The 18,087-nt window shown below is 42.8% G+C and overlaps 1 protein-coding gene across 2 annotated transcripts in view; it reads left to right on the forward strand.

Moving 5' to 3' along the window:
* The window catches only part of SMARCA1 (SNF2 related chromatin remodeling ATPase 1), a 2,209,746-nt gene that overhangs the window by 336,540 nt on the left and 1,855,119 nt on the right, over positions 1-18,087 (forward strand). For both annotated transcript variants that reach the window (XM_086918497.1, XM_086918496.1), the window contains one exon: positions 16,344-16,436. In XM_086918497.1, coding sequence (XP_086774623.1) covers positions 16,344-16,436 — 93 coding nt within the window. The remainder of the gene's footprint in view (positions 1-16,343; positions 16,437-18,087) is intronic.

The following is an 18,087-nucleotide window of genomic DNA, read 5'->3' on the forward strand; positions in this document are numbered from 1 at the left end:
GGCTCTGGGTTGAGACGCTCCGCTATCTTCTTCACCGCCTCGTGTGGATGATCAGTCGCAGTCTGCCTCCTCCTCGTCTCGAGGGAGTTAGCGGGAACACCCCGCTGTTGTGCACTTGAAATCCGTCGAAAGTATGGAAGGGACAAGGACCCGACTTACATCGCCGGCGCGTAGGGAAGAGGGAGCGTTCCTGTTCAGGCGCCAATTAATGTGGTAAATAAAAAGCTAGTTATTTACGCCGTTCGGAATTTCTATAATTACCCAAGAAAATGGTAATGCATAAAATGAGGAGCAGAGTCCGTGGTCTTCGAGTTAAGGAAGAGCTCCTTCACCAAGCAGTCTACTTTGCTTGAAACATATCAGCACTTTTATACAATACGAGTACAATCAGAAAGAAGGAGTTTCCCTTAGACTTGATTCAATCATTCATGATGTAATCATACAGAAGACATAGTATACTTGTTCTCGTTTAAAGAATAACCTGAATAGCATTTACACATAGACAAACACATTGCATCGGGGTGATTGTGGTGCATGATGGGACACCAGGGGAAAAGGGAGCTTTTTAGTCAAATTCCACATTGTGTGGTCCTCATCTTCTTACAAACACTTGGGTTCTTAGTGTGCTGGGGCACTGGGCACCACCTAATAACATTACTATACAGAACCATGCATGCGGAAACTGGGGGGGGGGAGTCTGCCCTGGGCTGCATGGCATGCATTTGGACTTCGACACTGCACTGACTGACTTGGATTGGACATGAGTCATTCTGTCTCAATGAATGCTTGATTTAGGTTTATACATTACAACTTACTTCACAGGATTCCCCTCATTCCCGGGTTCCTGCACTGCTTTACCTCGATGCATTCTGACATCTGTCCCCGATGTGGTTCTTGTAGTGCAGACATTTTGCACTTAGCAAGGCATTGCTGCCTGTTGCAGACTTTTTGGCGCCAGGTCGTCGCTGATATTGCCAGGACCACACATCTGCACTTAGTCCCCTTGCCCCAGTGCTGCCTTTTAGGCAATGTCAAACGACCAAAAGGTAGGAAACTGCAATATACATTTCTGCAATTAGTTTTTGTTTTGGCTAGACATAGGGCTGTCATCCCATGGATGGGGCAACAAGCCCCTGGGATAGTACACTGGCACAAAGACATTTTGGAGTGGTGACTAGCGGAGGAGACCCAAATGAAACTTAGCAGATGTGATAACAAGTTAGCAGAGGATCTAACAGACTCGAGAAAATTATTTGTTGTACTCCTAAATTCATCGTCGGATCAGCCCTCATTGGAAAGTGATGGGGTTGACGATAGTGGGGGGGCACACGGATGGGCGGCCCCAGGGGAGGAGGAGAAACCAGTCCTGTGGGATGAGGTTGGTTGTTCTTATGTGGAGCCTGATGTATCCAGTGCTTGAAGCAGTGTTGATTGTAAAGTTGTACTTGGTCTATGTGCACTTTATCTCCTACCGCATCCATCACTGCCTGCTGATTGGTTCTTTGAATTGTTGTAAAAAAAAAATGAAAAATTAAGTTAAAAAAGTCACTTTTTACTTTGTGTGTGTATATATATATATATATATATATATATATATATATATATATATATATAGTAAAAAGTGACATATATTTATAATTGAGGGAGAGATAGATACATAGATATATTTCTATAGAGAGCCAGATATATAGAGACACAGGCATACAGATTGTGAATCTCTACATGTAGGTGTATCCCTTGCTCTGGTCTCAATATTGGTTTATTTAAGTGCAAAGGTGAGATCCGAAAGCTCTTTTCTCTTGCATCAGAAGTAGGGGTGGGCGGAATTTGCGTAATCGCGTTACGGAACTCTTTGCTGAAATATCGCGAAGACGGTGAAGTGCTTTCCCCGCCTGTTCGTGTTATTTTCTGCGTGATCACGTTGAAAATGTCTTGCCAACTTGCCCTTGCGGTCGCTTATGGGTGCGGCCATCTTGTTTTCACTTGGCCCGCCCGCTCTCAATGCTTATTTCCTGTTCCGGGTCGCACAATGCATGCTCACACCCGTTCGCGATACGTATTTTCTGTCCGGAAACGCTACTACGTGTTCGCAACGCTTTTTGCGTGCTCGGCGGGCGGGGGAAATATCGCGCAAACTTACCCACACGGTCGCAATGGGCGTGGCCATCTTATTTTTCACTCTATTGCAATGGTTTTGGGGCCTGCTTTTTAATCCTCTCTGTATCTTTTCAATCCTTTGATTGTGGAAACTTTTTTAAAATCTTTTTTATTTATTATCTCTAAGACTGTTTTCCTGATTCTACATTTTTTGTTTTTGTCTACTTTTTGTGTGCTTTTTAACTACTTTTTCACTCTTTTTCTATTGCCTGCTTTTTTCATTTCTTTTACTTACTTTTTTATTTTTTACCTTTTCTTTCCCGCCCCGCCTACCCCAGACCCATGTCAAAAGGCCACAGGGCTTGACGCCGTAGCCAGAGCCGCGACCGCCTTTCTTTCGGAAGTCGGCGCCCACAAGAGATGCATACACGGGCCTTATTTGGGGAGGTGGAGTTGGCTGCACTGGTTTTCTTTGTGTAGCACCACCTCCCCTTAACCTTGGCAGCTGGTGGCAGGCCCGGGTACGGGCTCCGGGAGCGATGGCAGTGGTGGGGAAAGGTGCGCCGGGCAGTGTTTCGCTGCTCTGGTGTCCGGCGCACACAGAACCAGCTGACGCACCAGTGGTCCGATATCCTGCACCGGGAGCAGGACCTGCTAGGAGTGGAGGTCCCTGGCCTTGGTGAGTAACTATTTAACTATTACTACTTTGTGTTTGTTTTTCTGCTCTGTGTTATATATTGCGAATAGAATGCCCTTTAGTGCTTAAATTACAGGTAAATTATGTTTAATAGTCTTCTGTGATTCTTATGACACAGGTGCTCTTCTGCGCTACTAATCTCACTTGTTTGCAACTTTGCATTTGCGCTCGCTTAGCATGATTATGTACGAGTTTATTTTAGACAACTTAAGTTACGTAATGCTATAGTGACTCTAGTCCTTCCTTTGTCCTGTCACTAAGAGATAGGGGTGGATTGATACTTAGGTTTAGTTACTTATTAGTATGAGTTTGTAATTTTTTTGTGGTATGCGTGACGCCCCTCTGTTACGTCACGTGCTGCTAGTGCTTACCCCAGTCCTTAGTAGAACCTTTTGTAGTTTGTTCAATGAGAGGTAATAGGCTTAGCACTAGCAGAACATCAACATCAATCAATCAACCAACAATTTGGTGTATGCAAAAACATAGTCATGTGTCAACCATTTATGCGTTATTGAGGACTAAAAGAAGTTGAAATGCATACTTAATGTCCAATTGGCAAGGCTGGAATAGGTGGGCTAGGTCAGGTGATACGTACTATTTAGGCTTAGTTAGTATTCTGGAATCAGAATTGAACGCTGGATTAGTATTGATAAATGATAAGTAGTCGATCCGTGAATCCCCCGATACTGCTTGTCGACCAGATGAGATAGGTCAGTTTTATTGCTATTGTTGTTTACATAAATGGTTTTTTGACCGTCCTTTAAAAATATTTCATTTGTTTCACACCAATCATCTATGTTTGTCTCTTTCTTATATCTTTTATGATCAGCACCCAGGGACACGAAGACAGGGTCTGAGTCGGCGGAGGCACTAGAACAATACCAGGGACAGGAGGACCAGGACGAGGACCCTTCTGCTGGCATTAGTAAGACCTCCTGTTTTTAATATTAATAATTCTTATTCTCTAACTTTTACTGCACCCTATTTTTCCCAAACGATTGTTTCCATTTCCTAATGCTATTTTTTACCAACAATTATCCTTCGATCTGGACTATCTGTTTCTAAATTCTTGTTATACCTTTTTATCCCTGCCTCTAACTGCCTCTGCTATGATGACTCTCTGTACTACTACTATTAGTCTGTCTGTAGGTAAGCTTGCCTAGTTGGCCACTCTTTATTTAAAAGGGTTTTAAATAAAACTCAAGTTCACCAGTAGCTCTAGCCATTGAGTCCAGTCCTTTGGGTTGGCTTCTTGTACTACTTCTTGTCTTATTGATCTTGAGTCTTTCTTAATCTTGATGCTTTTCGACAATTCCCAACAACAAAATGCCCAACCAAATTTTACTATTTTGATAGGATAGGACATACTACTACTGTTGCAGGGATTTTGCACATACAGAACTTTGCACAAGAAAATAGGAGTTGGTGATTGGAGGTTGGACCTTCCTCACACCTCAATCAGAACTTACCACAGTCCCCTGCCTGACTAGTTATAGGAGTGTCTCGTCATATCTATTAGCTCTCCGAACCCCCACCCCCAAGATACCCAACAAGTAAACAACCCCGAACATAACACTCCTGACCTCTCAGTCGTGGAAGCAATGCACATGCACACCCTTCCTTTCACTCGCTCACTCGTGTAAGTCCACACCAAATATCACTGAGTCTATGTCAGTTCAAAAGTTTTAATTTCAATTGACAAGCTCTGTACTTTGTTTTATAATGCAGCACCAACAGGAAAATGTATCACAACAAAACAATAAACATTGTTACACTTAGTTACACTTACAACAACTACAAGTCCTTAGAACGAAGATAAAAAAAATGGGAAATCATGATAACTGAATAGTGGTGGAAGCACCACCATCCCCTTGGTAGGAATATAGTTTATATAAAATTGTAAATGAAGATCTCTGAGCGAATTCTGGGGACATCTCGACTCAGAAGAACCTAGTACTGGTAGTTGTTATATCATAAGCTCTGCAAAGCTCTGGTTCGTAGAAGGGAATCTTCTGTCTGTAATGAGAAAAATGGTGCACGTTAATATATTGCAAGCATTTCTCAGCCGTGCCAAAAAGTGTAGCATTTTTATGGATAAGCAATATGGACTAACACCAGAACTCAATAAAAAAGTGGCTTGTTAATGTTTTGGTTGACCTTGTATGCAGCGCTTAAACAGTAACAATATGAGGTCATGTTGGCTCAAAGGTGTCTTATACAATAAGCTGCGAGGTAACATCACAGGTTAAAAAATAAAAGACTCAAAGGTAAAATGGTTGCATGGCTCGGGCTAACTAAGCAAAGACTAGAATGACCCTAGGGTCCATATAAAACTACTAGTGTCTACTCTACTACTACCTGATTTGTTCTAGTGATGTATGTATATGTATGTATTACTATTAACTCATTTTTCAATCTTGTTACTGGAAAATAGGGGGAGGTGTATATGACACCTAAAAAATGCGTAATGTTTTTTCTAGGCGCACTACCTACCACCAGTGCCGGGGCCAGCGGCGTAGGCGACGTGTCTTGAGAGGATGCAGCAGTTGCAGATGGAGCTGCAGGGGGTGAGCCAGCACTAGTGGCGGGCAAGTGGTAAGTTAGATTCCTAATATTTACTTATTGACATTACACTCACTGCAAGGGTGTACTGTATACTGTACTGTTGAGATTTAATAAGTAAAAAGTTGTTGTGAACAGTTGAAGAGTGAAGGCACCCTTTAATTGGCATTAGTAAAGGCATTAGCGGCAGGAGTGTTGAGTAACCAATAACCTCTACTATCTGATTTAAACTCCGCTAAGAAAGCTTTATGGAGAAGACTGAAAGTCAGATCAGATCACCTTGATGGTTGGTGTTGAACTAAAAGTGAAAGACTGGTTGAAGGAAGAAGAACAGGCTAGATTAAATATTTATGACTGACAGAGAGGGATAAGTGTGATGCATGCATGCGTGCATGCATGCATAGGTGGCTGATAGGAATCAGATGCATGGTTGGTTAAATGCCTGAAAAACACCCACAAATGTTAAAGGCCTAGGAAGTGGGAGGATAGATACATACCACAAATGTTATGTACTGTGCTTGATAGTGCTACCATGCCACTATGTGTATAATTAACTTGTCTTACTGCTTTTCTAGGAGTATATTTTACAATAGTCTTGTTTTTTCTTTTTGATATATAGCTACTCCTTCCACGGGGAAACCTGATAGGAAGGAGTTGGCCGCCAAGGCCCAGCGCCGGAAGCTTGTGGCCATCCAGCGTGAATATAGTCGCCTGGTGGTCCTGGAAGAGGAGGAGTAGGAGTCGGCAGCAGCTGCAGCCTCCTCCAATGCCCTGGGCCCCAGCCACCGCCCTCCAGTGGTACGGCGCCACCGTCTGGCAGCTGCCCGCCGTGACCCTTCCTTTAGCATCACTGGTGCCCCCCGCTGTGGCTGCAACTGCCGCACTTTGAAGCGCTGTGTCGCCCTTCTTGATGAGCAAGTGTGTGTCCTCCAAAGTCGAGCCCGCCGAACCTAAAGACCCTGTTTATTGCACCTTTTTTATTTATTCTTTTGGTGCGTGGTAATCGGGTGTTGGGGTTTTGCGTTTTGGACAGTTGGACAATTAGGTTGGACTTTTTCTTTACGGACATTGGTTGGCGTCAGGGAGAGGAGTGGGTCACGTTTTGTGTTTTTTTTTACATTGTTTTTTTGTTAGGGTATTAAATCAATATTTCTACTTTACATACAATGTTGTTAATATTTTGTAGGTGGGGTTACTGTTTTACATCACACTGTTTCCTTGCTAGTGCAGGGCCGCCCATAGCAAGTATTTGAGTTAAATAATTGGCTGACTTTGTAAGCAACAACAGATAGATGCGGCACCCCTCACTGATTGACTTGTCCTACTAGTACTGTCAGTCTCTTCTAGTCTATGCATTCTTTAATTGGACTCAATGGGGTGTGTGAATTGATTGAACACATGCCCATTATTAATTATGCCTCCCCCAAACATCTTCTACCTTTGCTTGATGTTTAACTTCGGCACAGCGATGACTGCATGGTTGGTGATGATAGTTTCCTTTCCTAACATGCCATGGTTGTGGTGGTAGTAGTAGTAGTATTAGACACCGGCAGCAGCATTTGCAAAAAAAGAAAATGAGACAGTCAGTCGCTCCAGAGAGACTGTTCAAGGAGTTGTAAAATGAAGTACAGTACAGAACTTACTGGGAAACAATAATAAGCAAAAATATTTTACAACAAAACATAATGGTGGTGTGGATAGCCTAGTACACAGAGTTACAAACTATAGTTGTGTCGAGTTGCTTGACTGGGCCTGCAGTACACAGGACACAAGCGTTACCGTAAGTGCTGTGTAGGAGGATGACAACAAATCCAATCGATGCCAGCAATTCATGCGGATGTTTAGGTTCCTTTGGTAAAAAAAAATCATGGTGGGCAAGCAGAAGAAGATCCTCGCCCTGCCTTGAAAATGAAGTACTGCTGCTTTTGCCACATCCACCCCAGCAAGCGTGTGATAAATTATTGGTGTACGTTTAATTTAGTCACACCTCAATAAGTCACACGGCCCGGTGGAAGAGGGTTAGGGTTTGTTGAATGGATGGGAAGAGGGTTTGGGGAAAGGTTTGAAAATGAAAAACAGGACAAACCACAAACGATAAACTCTGTTGAATACCATAGCCATATCAATATGTTAAGGGAGAAAAAGGAAATGCATGCATGATGATGATGATAAGGAGACCCAGATTACATACAGTTTATGTTCAGTTGTTCCGGGCTTACATTTACAGATAGCAAAGACAATTTTTAAATATCTGTAAGGATGAATTATAAACAGAGAGCAAACCTAATGATAATAATACCAACAAGAAGAACACACTGTTGTAAAGATTGTAGACAAAAAAATGAATCAAATTATTTAAAAGATGAAGTTGATACTGTTACTGTGTTATCCTGGTCAAAAATGTGGATTTTCATCTCGGCATTCCTGTTGGTCCTCTCTCCATCAGTCTTGGGTGTCGCCACTGCCTGCCTGGCAGATGTAGATTCATTGGTAAGGTAAGTGTGCATTGTTTTCCCAAGTATAGCACAGGGTAAGGCCCGGCCGGTAATTATAGATGGAAAAACTAAAGGGATATTGAGAAACAAAAATGTAAAAAATGCACAAGTTCTGGTGCTGTGCAACAAGAACACTTTCAAAGGCGGAATGTATGCATCATCTCTACTCTAGTCTGTTTCCAGCATTGACCTACAACAACAACCGAACAGAGCAGGCCCACAGTGACAGCACGCTTAGCACATCCTCCGTTTAGTGTACATTTTTTTAAAGAGTTGGACAAAGCACATATCCAGCAACATTGCATTTTACAATTTAAGTGACTAAATCAGTGCACCGAAGTCATACCACTGCTGCACTCGATGCCACTGCTATACAGACATTTAGGTCTGCTGTGGTTGTTTTTGACTTGTTTACCTTTCATGCCACTCATGAAACATCCTGACTTATTATTCCATCAATCATCTCCGATACGTGTATTGAGTGAGTGTGAAGATTGGCCTGCAGTAGAAGTACAATTTTGTTATTAAACAACAAGAGTGGAAATATTATTGACTTGAGTCACTCTTTAGTGTGTAGAGTAATACTAGTACACTTTGACTTCACTTCATGCACAGCAAACAACAAAAACACCAATCACTCAGTCGGTGTCCAATGCATGCCATTCATTTTCATTACCTGTTCCTTCTCATCTTAAGTTAAGGGGCCGTCTCTTTCGCCGTCATCATCATGGTGCTGTTGTCCTACTCAGTGTGCAGTGTACAGATTGAGTCCCCTTCCTGTATTCAAAAGCAATGTATCAGGCTCCAGTACAACTTTCTTATTAAAAATAGTTGCAAGAAGAGAAAAATTGCCTTGAGTTACTTTTAGTGTGAAGAATGATTATTACATATAGAACACAATGAAATAACTTCATGCACAACAAACAACAAAATCTCTCAGTCTGCGTCCAATGCATGGCATCATTCATTACCTGTTCCATCTCATCTTCACTCCGTTAATGGTCAGAAAGGAGGATAGCTATAGTAGTCACCATCATGTTCCACTTCTTTTGGAGGGACTAGGAAAGATTTTATTTTTTCTTCTATTTTGCATCATCCAATAATCTGTCTTGAGGGCAATAGATGAAGGTATTCAGGAGGATGGAGGAGCAGGATTCGGAGGACTGTACTGTGAAATGCAGACAGCTGAAACTCTTATATTGAAATAAAAAGACTAGAAGACAGTGGTGATGGATTTGTTGTGATTCAAAGTTTGTATCCGGAAAGACAGACACACAAATAAAGGAAAATCAGGGAGGAAGACAGTAAGTGCAAGCCTAATTGGCAGGGAAGTATAGCTCGTCCTCAAACTCCGGGGGTTCAACCAGAAGTAGGTAATCATCATGTAACACCCTACTTATGTCACCTGAGCTGCTCTCCTCCTCTTCCTCCCTTGATTCATGTATAGTGTAGTTCGGTGGTATGAAGTGCTGATTCATTTTGATCATTGTTAACCTCTCCATGTTTTTGGGCGAGAGACTGGTCCTTCTCACTGTTTCAATGGAACCAGTAGCACTGAAAACACGTTCAGAAGAGACACTTGCGACTGGGCAAGCCAGATAGCTTATCGCCAGCCTGCTGAGCACTGGCCATTGGGCCCTTTTCCCATACCAATACCGCAATGGGTGTTAATCAATGTACACCTCTGTTGGGTCGTTCAGATAGGCCTGGACCATCCGCTTAATGTTCAGGGGTGCTAATCTTTTTTCGGGCTCTTTTCTCTTTGCATCAGCACTTCTTTTACCAATGCCTAAATGTAAATACCAATCCTGTAATGATGTTACTGGGCCTAATGATCCAGTTATTGTTGTTGTCGATAGTGATGGTGAGTGTTCTGAGCCAAACGCACTGCCCTCAGCCTCCAAAGTTGCACTTGATGCCGGATGCCCTGCTGCAATACTTGTTGTGGGTTGATCTAGCGGGCTTTTAATTAGCAGCCGTTCATTTTCCAACTTACTCGCTGACTCAGCTATCCAGGTTTTGTAGCGGGCAACATCCATCTCTGAAAAAGGAATTAATGTCTTCAGTGGCAATTGTGCCCGTGGATCCAGAAATGTAATGTTCTTGTGTCAAAATCTTATTTTGCACCCTTGTATTGTCAGGTAAGCGTCGGGCTAAGCTCTACACCGACTCATAGGCTTCTTTTTTTCCTCTACACCTTTGTATGATTCAGATACTGCCTTCAGCTGATGCTCTAGTATTTGCAATAATGGGATAGCTAGGCCCATAGTACAGTCCTCCTTGCTGACTTCATGTTTGAAAACCTCAAAAGGAAGAAGCATCTCAGTCTGGCATTTAACTAGGCACCATTGGTCCATCTGAAGGGTCATGCCTTTCACAGTAGCATCCCCTCTTTGCATGACATATTCATTGAGTGGCCTGGACTGCTCAAACAGACAGTCAAGCATGTAATAAGTTGAGTTCCAATGTGTTGCCACCTCCTGGATGAGTGCTTTGATTGGCATGATATAGTAACGTTGAATGATCCTCAGCTGCTTCCGAGCTTTAAAAGTATGGCTGAAATTAGTGCATATTCTTCGGCAGGTGGTCAGTAAGTTGATGACTATGGCTTCTTTTTTCAGAAAGTCTTGATCTATATTTTTAATGCAGTGCCTCAAACACGGAACCCTGAAATAGGAACCAAGCTCTGTGGCCTTAAGTACCTTACTGCCATTATATGTGGAAACAAAACCAATATTAAGCCCTCTTGATCGCAGCCATTCAAAAACCTTGCTGCGAAACTCTTCCAAAATGTTTACAGCAGTATGAGATTTCTCCATGGCTACAGTTGCATGTTTCCGAGTAGCTTTAAAAATCTCAGCTGTACCAATACCAGCACCTACTTCAGATAGCTTATCTCTAACCCTCACAAAAGAGACCCAGTGTGCAGTGATGCACATGTAATCAGTGGCTTGGCAACTGATCCACATGTCTGTTGTCAGGTGGATATTGTGAACAGCACTCTCCTGCAAAGCTTGTCCAACCAATTCCAGCACATCATGATGTAGTGCCGGAACAGCAATTCTTGCGAAATAGGACCAGCTGGGAACCTTCCATTTAGGGCAGATGGCTGACACAAATCCAAGGAAACCCACCCCTTCCACAAATGAAAAAGGGAGAAGGTCCAGCGCTAACATTTTAGCCAGCTTCGCATTGTACAACCGTGCCGTTGGGTGATTGCGTTGGTACTGCCCCTCCAACCTAAGCATGCTCTCAATGGTAGGCTGGATTACATTCCTTTGTGGTGCTGTTTTCTTTAACCCACTTAGGCTCAATGATGCACTTTGTTTCATTACAGTACTTGGTCACCTTGGTGTCTCAGCATGACTCTGAGTATGGCTCTTACTGCGGTGCCACTGAGATGTTGCTGAGGAGGATGTGGGCAGTACCACTACACTACTGGGGACAGGGCTAGAAATGCCTCCCTCTTGTTCACCTTCCACCAGGACAATATCATCCCCTGATTCTTCATGCCCAACATCAATGGGTTGAGTTTTACTTTGTTCTAAGCGAAGTAGATGAGCCTCCCACACAATAGTGTAGTGTATTTTGAGATGACCTGTTTGACCTCCGGGAACATTAGTTTGTACCAAGCTTACCCCGCCAAACATTATGTCGAGAAATTGAGCATATAGCAACGTTCTCCTCCTTACTGCTAACCGAAAAGAAGTCCCAAACTGGTGCTGCTGGATTTGCCACTTTCAATACCAGATTAACTGGAGGGCGTGCTTGGAATGGGACTCTGTGCAGCTACACTGTGACTTCTACCACTACCTACTGAGATGGTGGTTGAGCTGGATGTAGGTCCCTGCCGGGCCTTTGCAAATATGGAAGTGGAGGTCGTGGTGGTGTAACCTGTGTTAGTACTATCCATGCTACATCCCGCTCAGCAGCCTTTTTGGATAGGGTAATAAAGTTGGTCTCCATCCCCTTTGGGGCAGGAGTGATGTTCGTGATGACTGGCTCGTCATCATCATCCTCTTCTTGTACATCTACCTCCATAACTCTAAGTCTTTCTGGAACCTTCCTTTTCACTAGCCTTGTCTTGTGGCGTGCATCAAACTCAGACTGAGCTGGTGGCTTTCAAGTGGCATCACTGTCATCAGAAGCGGGGCTTAAAGAAGAAGATGATGGACTAACCCTCCTTTACCTTGCTGGTGGTCAGGAAGACAATAGATCTTCTGAAACAGTGGTTTGCTCCGCTTTGTATGCAGGAAGCTCGATTTCCTGAAATTCCCCTACTTCAGGAGCAACAACTACTATTGTGGGCTGTTCTTGTGGCTGCTGCTGTTCTTGCGGCTACTGCTGTTATTGCGGCTACTGCTGTTATTGCGGCTACAGCTGTTCTTGCGGCTACAGCTGTTGTTGCGGCTGCTGCTGTTGTTGCGGCTGCTGCTGCTGCACACTAATCTGCTCAGTTTTCGCCTGCGTTGATTGTGTACTACTTTGCGATAATGACATTTCAACATCGCTGGTTGTTAGACTGGGTGCCTCTGCGACACTCAAGGCTTGGGCCTAGGTTGGTGGTGTTGACCCGCTGGTGTGGAGGTGCTGCTCCCAGCTTGGTTCCCGGACAATGCTGCTGCAGGCGTAATTTTTTTGGTCTCAAGAAACACATTGGCCGGCACACCGGTTGGTGTAACTTCCTTTTTCTGTTCTTTCTTCTCACCGGCAACTTTCTTGGTACTGGAGGACCGGGTACCTTTCATTGGGGCCACCTTCTTCAGATGTCAGGCAGGACGCAGGTGCACAAGTTGCAGAAATGTCTGTGGTCACACGTGGACATGATGTGGTGCGCTGCAGGACTGTCTGGCAGTACAACTGGTGATGATGATGACACCTCCTCCTCTGTCTTTTTGTGCCCCTAAAAAGAAATTAGCCAGGAGAAGAACATCAGTGAAATGTTGCATTTGTTGCTGTGGTTCAATTACTACTATACTAGTACAAACAAACAAAGAAATAAAAGATATAGTCTAGCCATTTCTGGGACTTTGTCAACAAGGGCTATGGTATATTACTGTGTACACACACTACACTCTCAGGAAGGATAGTAAAGACAATAAGAACAACCAAAATACAAAAGTAATGGAAGTGGGGTGGACCCAATCTGGCATTAACACCAGTCCCACACAACAAAGGCATTTCTGCAAGACACCCAAAAACAGAAATACCCCCCAAAAACGTATTTCCCAACTCAATCCAATGACACCCATGCCCTAGTTGATGTTTAAATTCAACAGAACACACAGAAACACCTGTTTAATGCACCTGTGGCTACCTGCTCTGAGCTTACTGGATGAAAGCAGGCCTGTTGGCAGACCAGGCCTCACAAGTTTGCAGGTCTAGGCTTCAAAATGGCCACATGGCCAGGCCCACCCAACTACAACAAACAGAAGACAGACAATGCAGGCCTATTGCAAAAAGCACACTGCCAGCCTTCAAAATGGCCGCTAGCCTCATGGCCAGGCCTACCCACAACAAGATGCCTAGGCCACAAAGGAATAGCATGCAGGCCTATATGGAAAAAGCAGCACACTAATAACTCCCACCACAAATGGCCACCAGCCACATGGGCACTCACAAATAACAAGCAACAAGCAGGAGGCCTGGGAAACACAATGAAATGACAAAAGGCCTATAAAAGCCAGGCAAAGGATGCATGCTAAAGCACACTGCTTTGCCTTTTTGATGCAATAAAATGCAAAAACTAAAATACACAGGCCAAAAAAAGGCCTGCAGTGTGCACTGCATGCACACCAACACACCAGACACACACAACAAAGGCATTTCTTTAACCCTTTAAGTGCTCACGTCGGCCTTTGGCCGTCGCGAGCACTACCTGGCTGGTGCTGCGAACGGCCGACGCGGCCCCGCCCATTTCTTCGAACGTTCGAAGCAGCTATGCTGTTAAGACACCCAACAACAGAAATACCCCCTCAAAAACACATTTCCCAACTCAATCCAATGCCATCCATGCCCTAAATGGTGCTTGAAATACATTCAACACACACCAAAGGAACAGTCGCTTCATCATGCACCCACCCATGACTGGGCCTACGGTCTACTACTACCCTCAACAATTTAAAAAAAGGAATGGTAAGTACAAAATTTAAATTGTAGTTGCAACAACTGCAATGCCCCCAATCAAACAGACGCAACACCAACTTACTTTTAAAATATCAAATTCAAAATTCCTCAAATCCAATGAAAATGATGCAGCAGACACAAAGAGTGATCCTTCCAGCTCAAAATCCTAAGGCTGAATGAACAGGAGATGGACAAAGCACTGGGAGGAACCTGCTGGACAGGAACAGGAAGTTGGAGATTCTGTGGCACTTCCTCCCTCTCCCCCCATTTTAAAAAAGGACTCCTTGCATAAAGAAGGACAGTCAAATGTCAATCTGAGAAGTTTTTTTTATCCAAATCATTATTTACAGAATGTTTTATGCTGCTAGAGATAATATTCTTCTCCAGATTGAAAATGTTACGTGTTCGAGTTCTCGAGCTTCACCACACTTCCGCCGGATGTCGATGGCGCGTCCAAAATGACGTGTTCGCGTTCTCACGCTCTCTGTCGCGTTGTATATTGACGTGTTCGCATCCTCACGCTCTAGCACACGGGGAAGAATGACGTGTCGAGATCTCATACTCTCCTGATGGCGAGACGAATGACGTGATTGCGGTCGCAAACTCTCGGGAGCCAGCGAAACCGGCTAACAACATCTTGTGGAGCACGCAAACGGATCTGACAACTCGGCGAACGCGGGGATCCTGGTAAGGCGATCACGCGCGCAAGAATGTATTTTCAAAGCGCGAGCATGGAAAAAATCACTGCTACGCTGCGGATTGCAGAAATTTGGGCATTTTCGCGCCCTCCGCAGAATGCGAAAATGTCAAAATATCACAATTTCCACGAACGGAACGAAATTTGACGCCCACCCCTAATCTGAACACAGAGGTGGCTACTGAGCATATGTAGATATATTATTGTGGCGAACACTGGTGCAGCCATTTCAGATAAAATTTTTCCTGAAAGGGCCCGTGGGAAGTCCCACTGATTCTAATATTTTAATTTTGACACATTTTAACAAGTATGAAATCCTTGTCAGTCTTAATAAAATTTCACAAATAAAGCGGTAGGTGGCCAATTTCGGTGGCTCTGTAATATATTTATAGCATGTGTAAAATAGAACTGCAACTACAAACTTTTATTCGCCCAGCCCTCCACCAGTTGTGAAGCTATATATATACAATGGAGGTTTTCTTGGTTAGGAATGCTGATTCTTCGGGCATTCAAGTTCCTTTTGTACATTTTCTGACAAATATGGAATGTTTTTAATACAAAAATAATTTGAGTGTGGGATTGTATTTTTCAACAGAGGACTCTTATTGTTAGTTAAACCTGGTGAGGGGTTGGTGCTGCAAGCAAGGGTAATCTGAAAACTCTCCAAACAATCCATTAAGCAGCAGCATGAGAAGTAGTAGTGATGGGTATTCTTAGAAGAGATTACATCACTCCTACTACAGGCAATCCTTTTACATATCAGACAGCCGTACTATGGAATTTCTTGCCTAATAAGTTGACGCTTGTCAATAGACGTTGGCATCTAGAAGATAAATTAAAATCTCCTTGTAGATTTATGATTCTCAACATCATTGGCACTTGCCTCTCACAATCAGACATTGTGCGTAAGTTACCTCTGGGTTTCTAGAATAGAGTCTTGCTGTTCAGGAATAATGTTCGTAGGTCTTTATCCCTGACAAATTTTGTCTAAAGATAAGTAGCTGGTTGTATTCTCCGTAATGCTGAAGACCAGCCAGAGCAAAATATTTTTCCAGAATTCCTACATTGATTTTGACATTGTGATTTTTGCAGTGCATGTACACTCGTAGGGGTTTTCAGTCACTGCTACTAGGTAAGAATATTTCAAGATAATGGCGAAACACTCAAATGGGTTTTAGAGCCAACTTTGTGTGCATGTAAGCATCCCCTCAGTTGTTATGAATGATCTCTAAGCACATAGTTCCCCCTTTGTTAGATTTAGGTAAAGTGAATTACTAAAGTTCAACCTCGCGCCCAAAACCGCCATGACTATTGTGGTGTGACCTACAGGCGTAAATGAAGGACGTATTTGTCGCAACAGCTGCTACTGTAATTGAAATGCTGATAAAAAGGAAAAGATGTAAGGGGTAGTAAAAGACAGTAGTCAGTTGTGAATGTCAGATCCATGATTGCCCTAAATGGAGCAGAACAAACTCTCAAATTCAGAGGCCAGAAAGTTTCCTAACTTCTCTTTATTCCCTCCCAAACGACCCTCAGTTGTAAATGAATGCACTTAACTTAACAAAAATAAACCTAAGATTGCTGCATATTAATGCTGAAATATTTTCTATTCTCAGACAGATCTGTGGGACTAGGGCTCCCTGTTCACCTAATGTCTGCTTTGTTTCAGTTCCAGAAAGATGATCCTCCTTTTCATCTTAAACCTCCTCCTAAAGCAGCTAGACTTGAGAAAGAGGTTGATCCTGAATATGAGGAAAAGATGGTAAGTTCTTTGTTATCGGAAAAACATATGAAGTAATTAGTTTTGTTACTGTAACTTGTATGTTCAGATTAAACGGTCAGATTATAGGATTTTGCAGACAGAAAGTTAACGAGATGCTACATTTAGGCTGTCCTGTTTTCATTGTTTATTTTTTGTGTTTTTCACAGTTTTTTCTCCGTGTTTTCTACCTTTTGAAATGAATGCTTATCAGTGTTTATTTAGCTGGCTAACTCCAAAAACAGACAAAAATTGATTTCTAGTGCTTAGAAAACATGTAATTGTTATAGAGCACATATTTAGTTTAAAGACGAAGTAATGCAGGCCATATAGTGTCTTTCATATGCAGTGTATCCAATAGACTGTTTTCAAGCATAGAAAGTCAATGCATTGCACTTTTGCTCACATCTAATTACCCTGTTTCATATCTCATTACCTCTCACACTCACTCTGTCAGGACTCTGTCTGGTTTACAGGATTGTTCATGAGATTAAAAAGCGAGTGCTATATTCAAATGTTTTAATAGAAAAAAACCTGTACAAAGTTGGGAGTCATTCACCCACTCACTGAATATTATGAGATTGTACGGGTGGTCAACCCTGCGTAAAGCATGGTACAATAAAGTTTTGAAGTTTTTGAATTGCACTAAATTAATTTGTAGCCCTGTATACTCAGACACCTGAAACTTGATGCTTGACGCATGATCACAACTGCTTTTCTGCACTTGTTGCCTCACTACATTTAAGGTAGTTATTCTGTCAAGCGTCCCCATTCCAAATGTCTCAATTTGGTCAGTCCTGACCCTTTAACAGAAATCACAGAGGATTCTGGACTTGACATTTTGTTGTAATTATGGGCTCAAACACCCCAGTGGTAAAGTGTGGATGGGTAAAAAGGAAGGGTTAGGTGAAGGTATCACTCACAATAATTGGACACCTTGTAGCTATGAATTTTGTTGGTATGTGGAAAGTCTTATTTTCATTTTTTTCACTATTATTCCATGTGCATGGAGACAGCATTATTTTCACAAGTATCCATCACTACACTTTACATTGAATCTTTAAAGCCTGAGGTGTTGGGAAGTGGTCTTACTAATGCTGACTTGTTAGACAAGGGGGGTGATACATCAAAAGGTTTTACCCATTCTTTGTCTGTGATGCTACATATTGGACAGTATTTATATGAGCCAGCCATTTTACCAGTCAGTAAAATAATTACATACTGCAAGAAGAGCAAATATGATTTTAAGGCTCCCAGATTCTCTACAATGTATAAAATAATTACATCAAACCAAACATGGTTCTTAAACTTGCACCTTTAATCCAATCACACAAAGCTGGAGGAAACAAAAGGAAGACAAAGCAATGTTTACTGACTTCCTTAACCCCTTCCGCTGGTAGTCTTTCCCCTTGCCCCAGTACTAAGCCTATTTTTGGCTATTTAGCATAGTTGGCGCTTAGGCTCCCATAAACTTTTGTCCACATAATGCCGGAGCACAGCTGGCACCTAGGGAAACCTAGCAAACCTATACACCTTTTAAAAATTAGACACCCAGGGGAATCCAGGATGGGGTGACTTGTGGGGCTCTCACCAGGATATGTTACCCAGAACCCCTTGCAAACCTCAAACTATGTAAAATAATAAAGAAAAAAAA

This window comes from Lissotriton vulgaris, chromosome 4_1, assembly GCF_964263255.1.
Source record: "Lissotriton vulgaris chromosome 4_1, aLisVul1.2, whole genome shotgun sequence".
Taxonomy (NCBI): Eukaryota; Metazoa; Chordata; class Amphibia; order Caudata; family Salamandridae; genus Lissotriton; species Lissotriton vulgaris.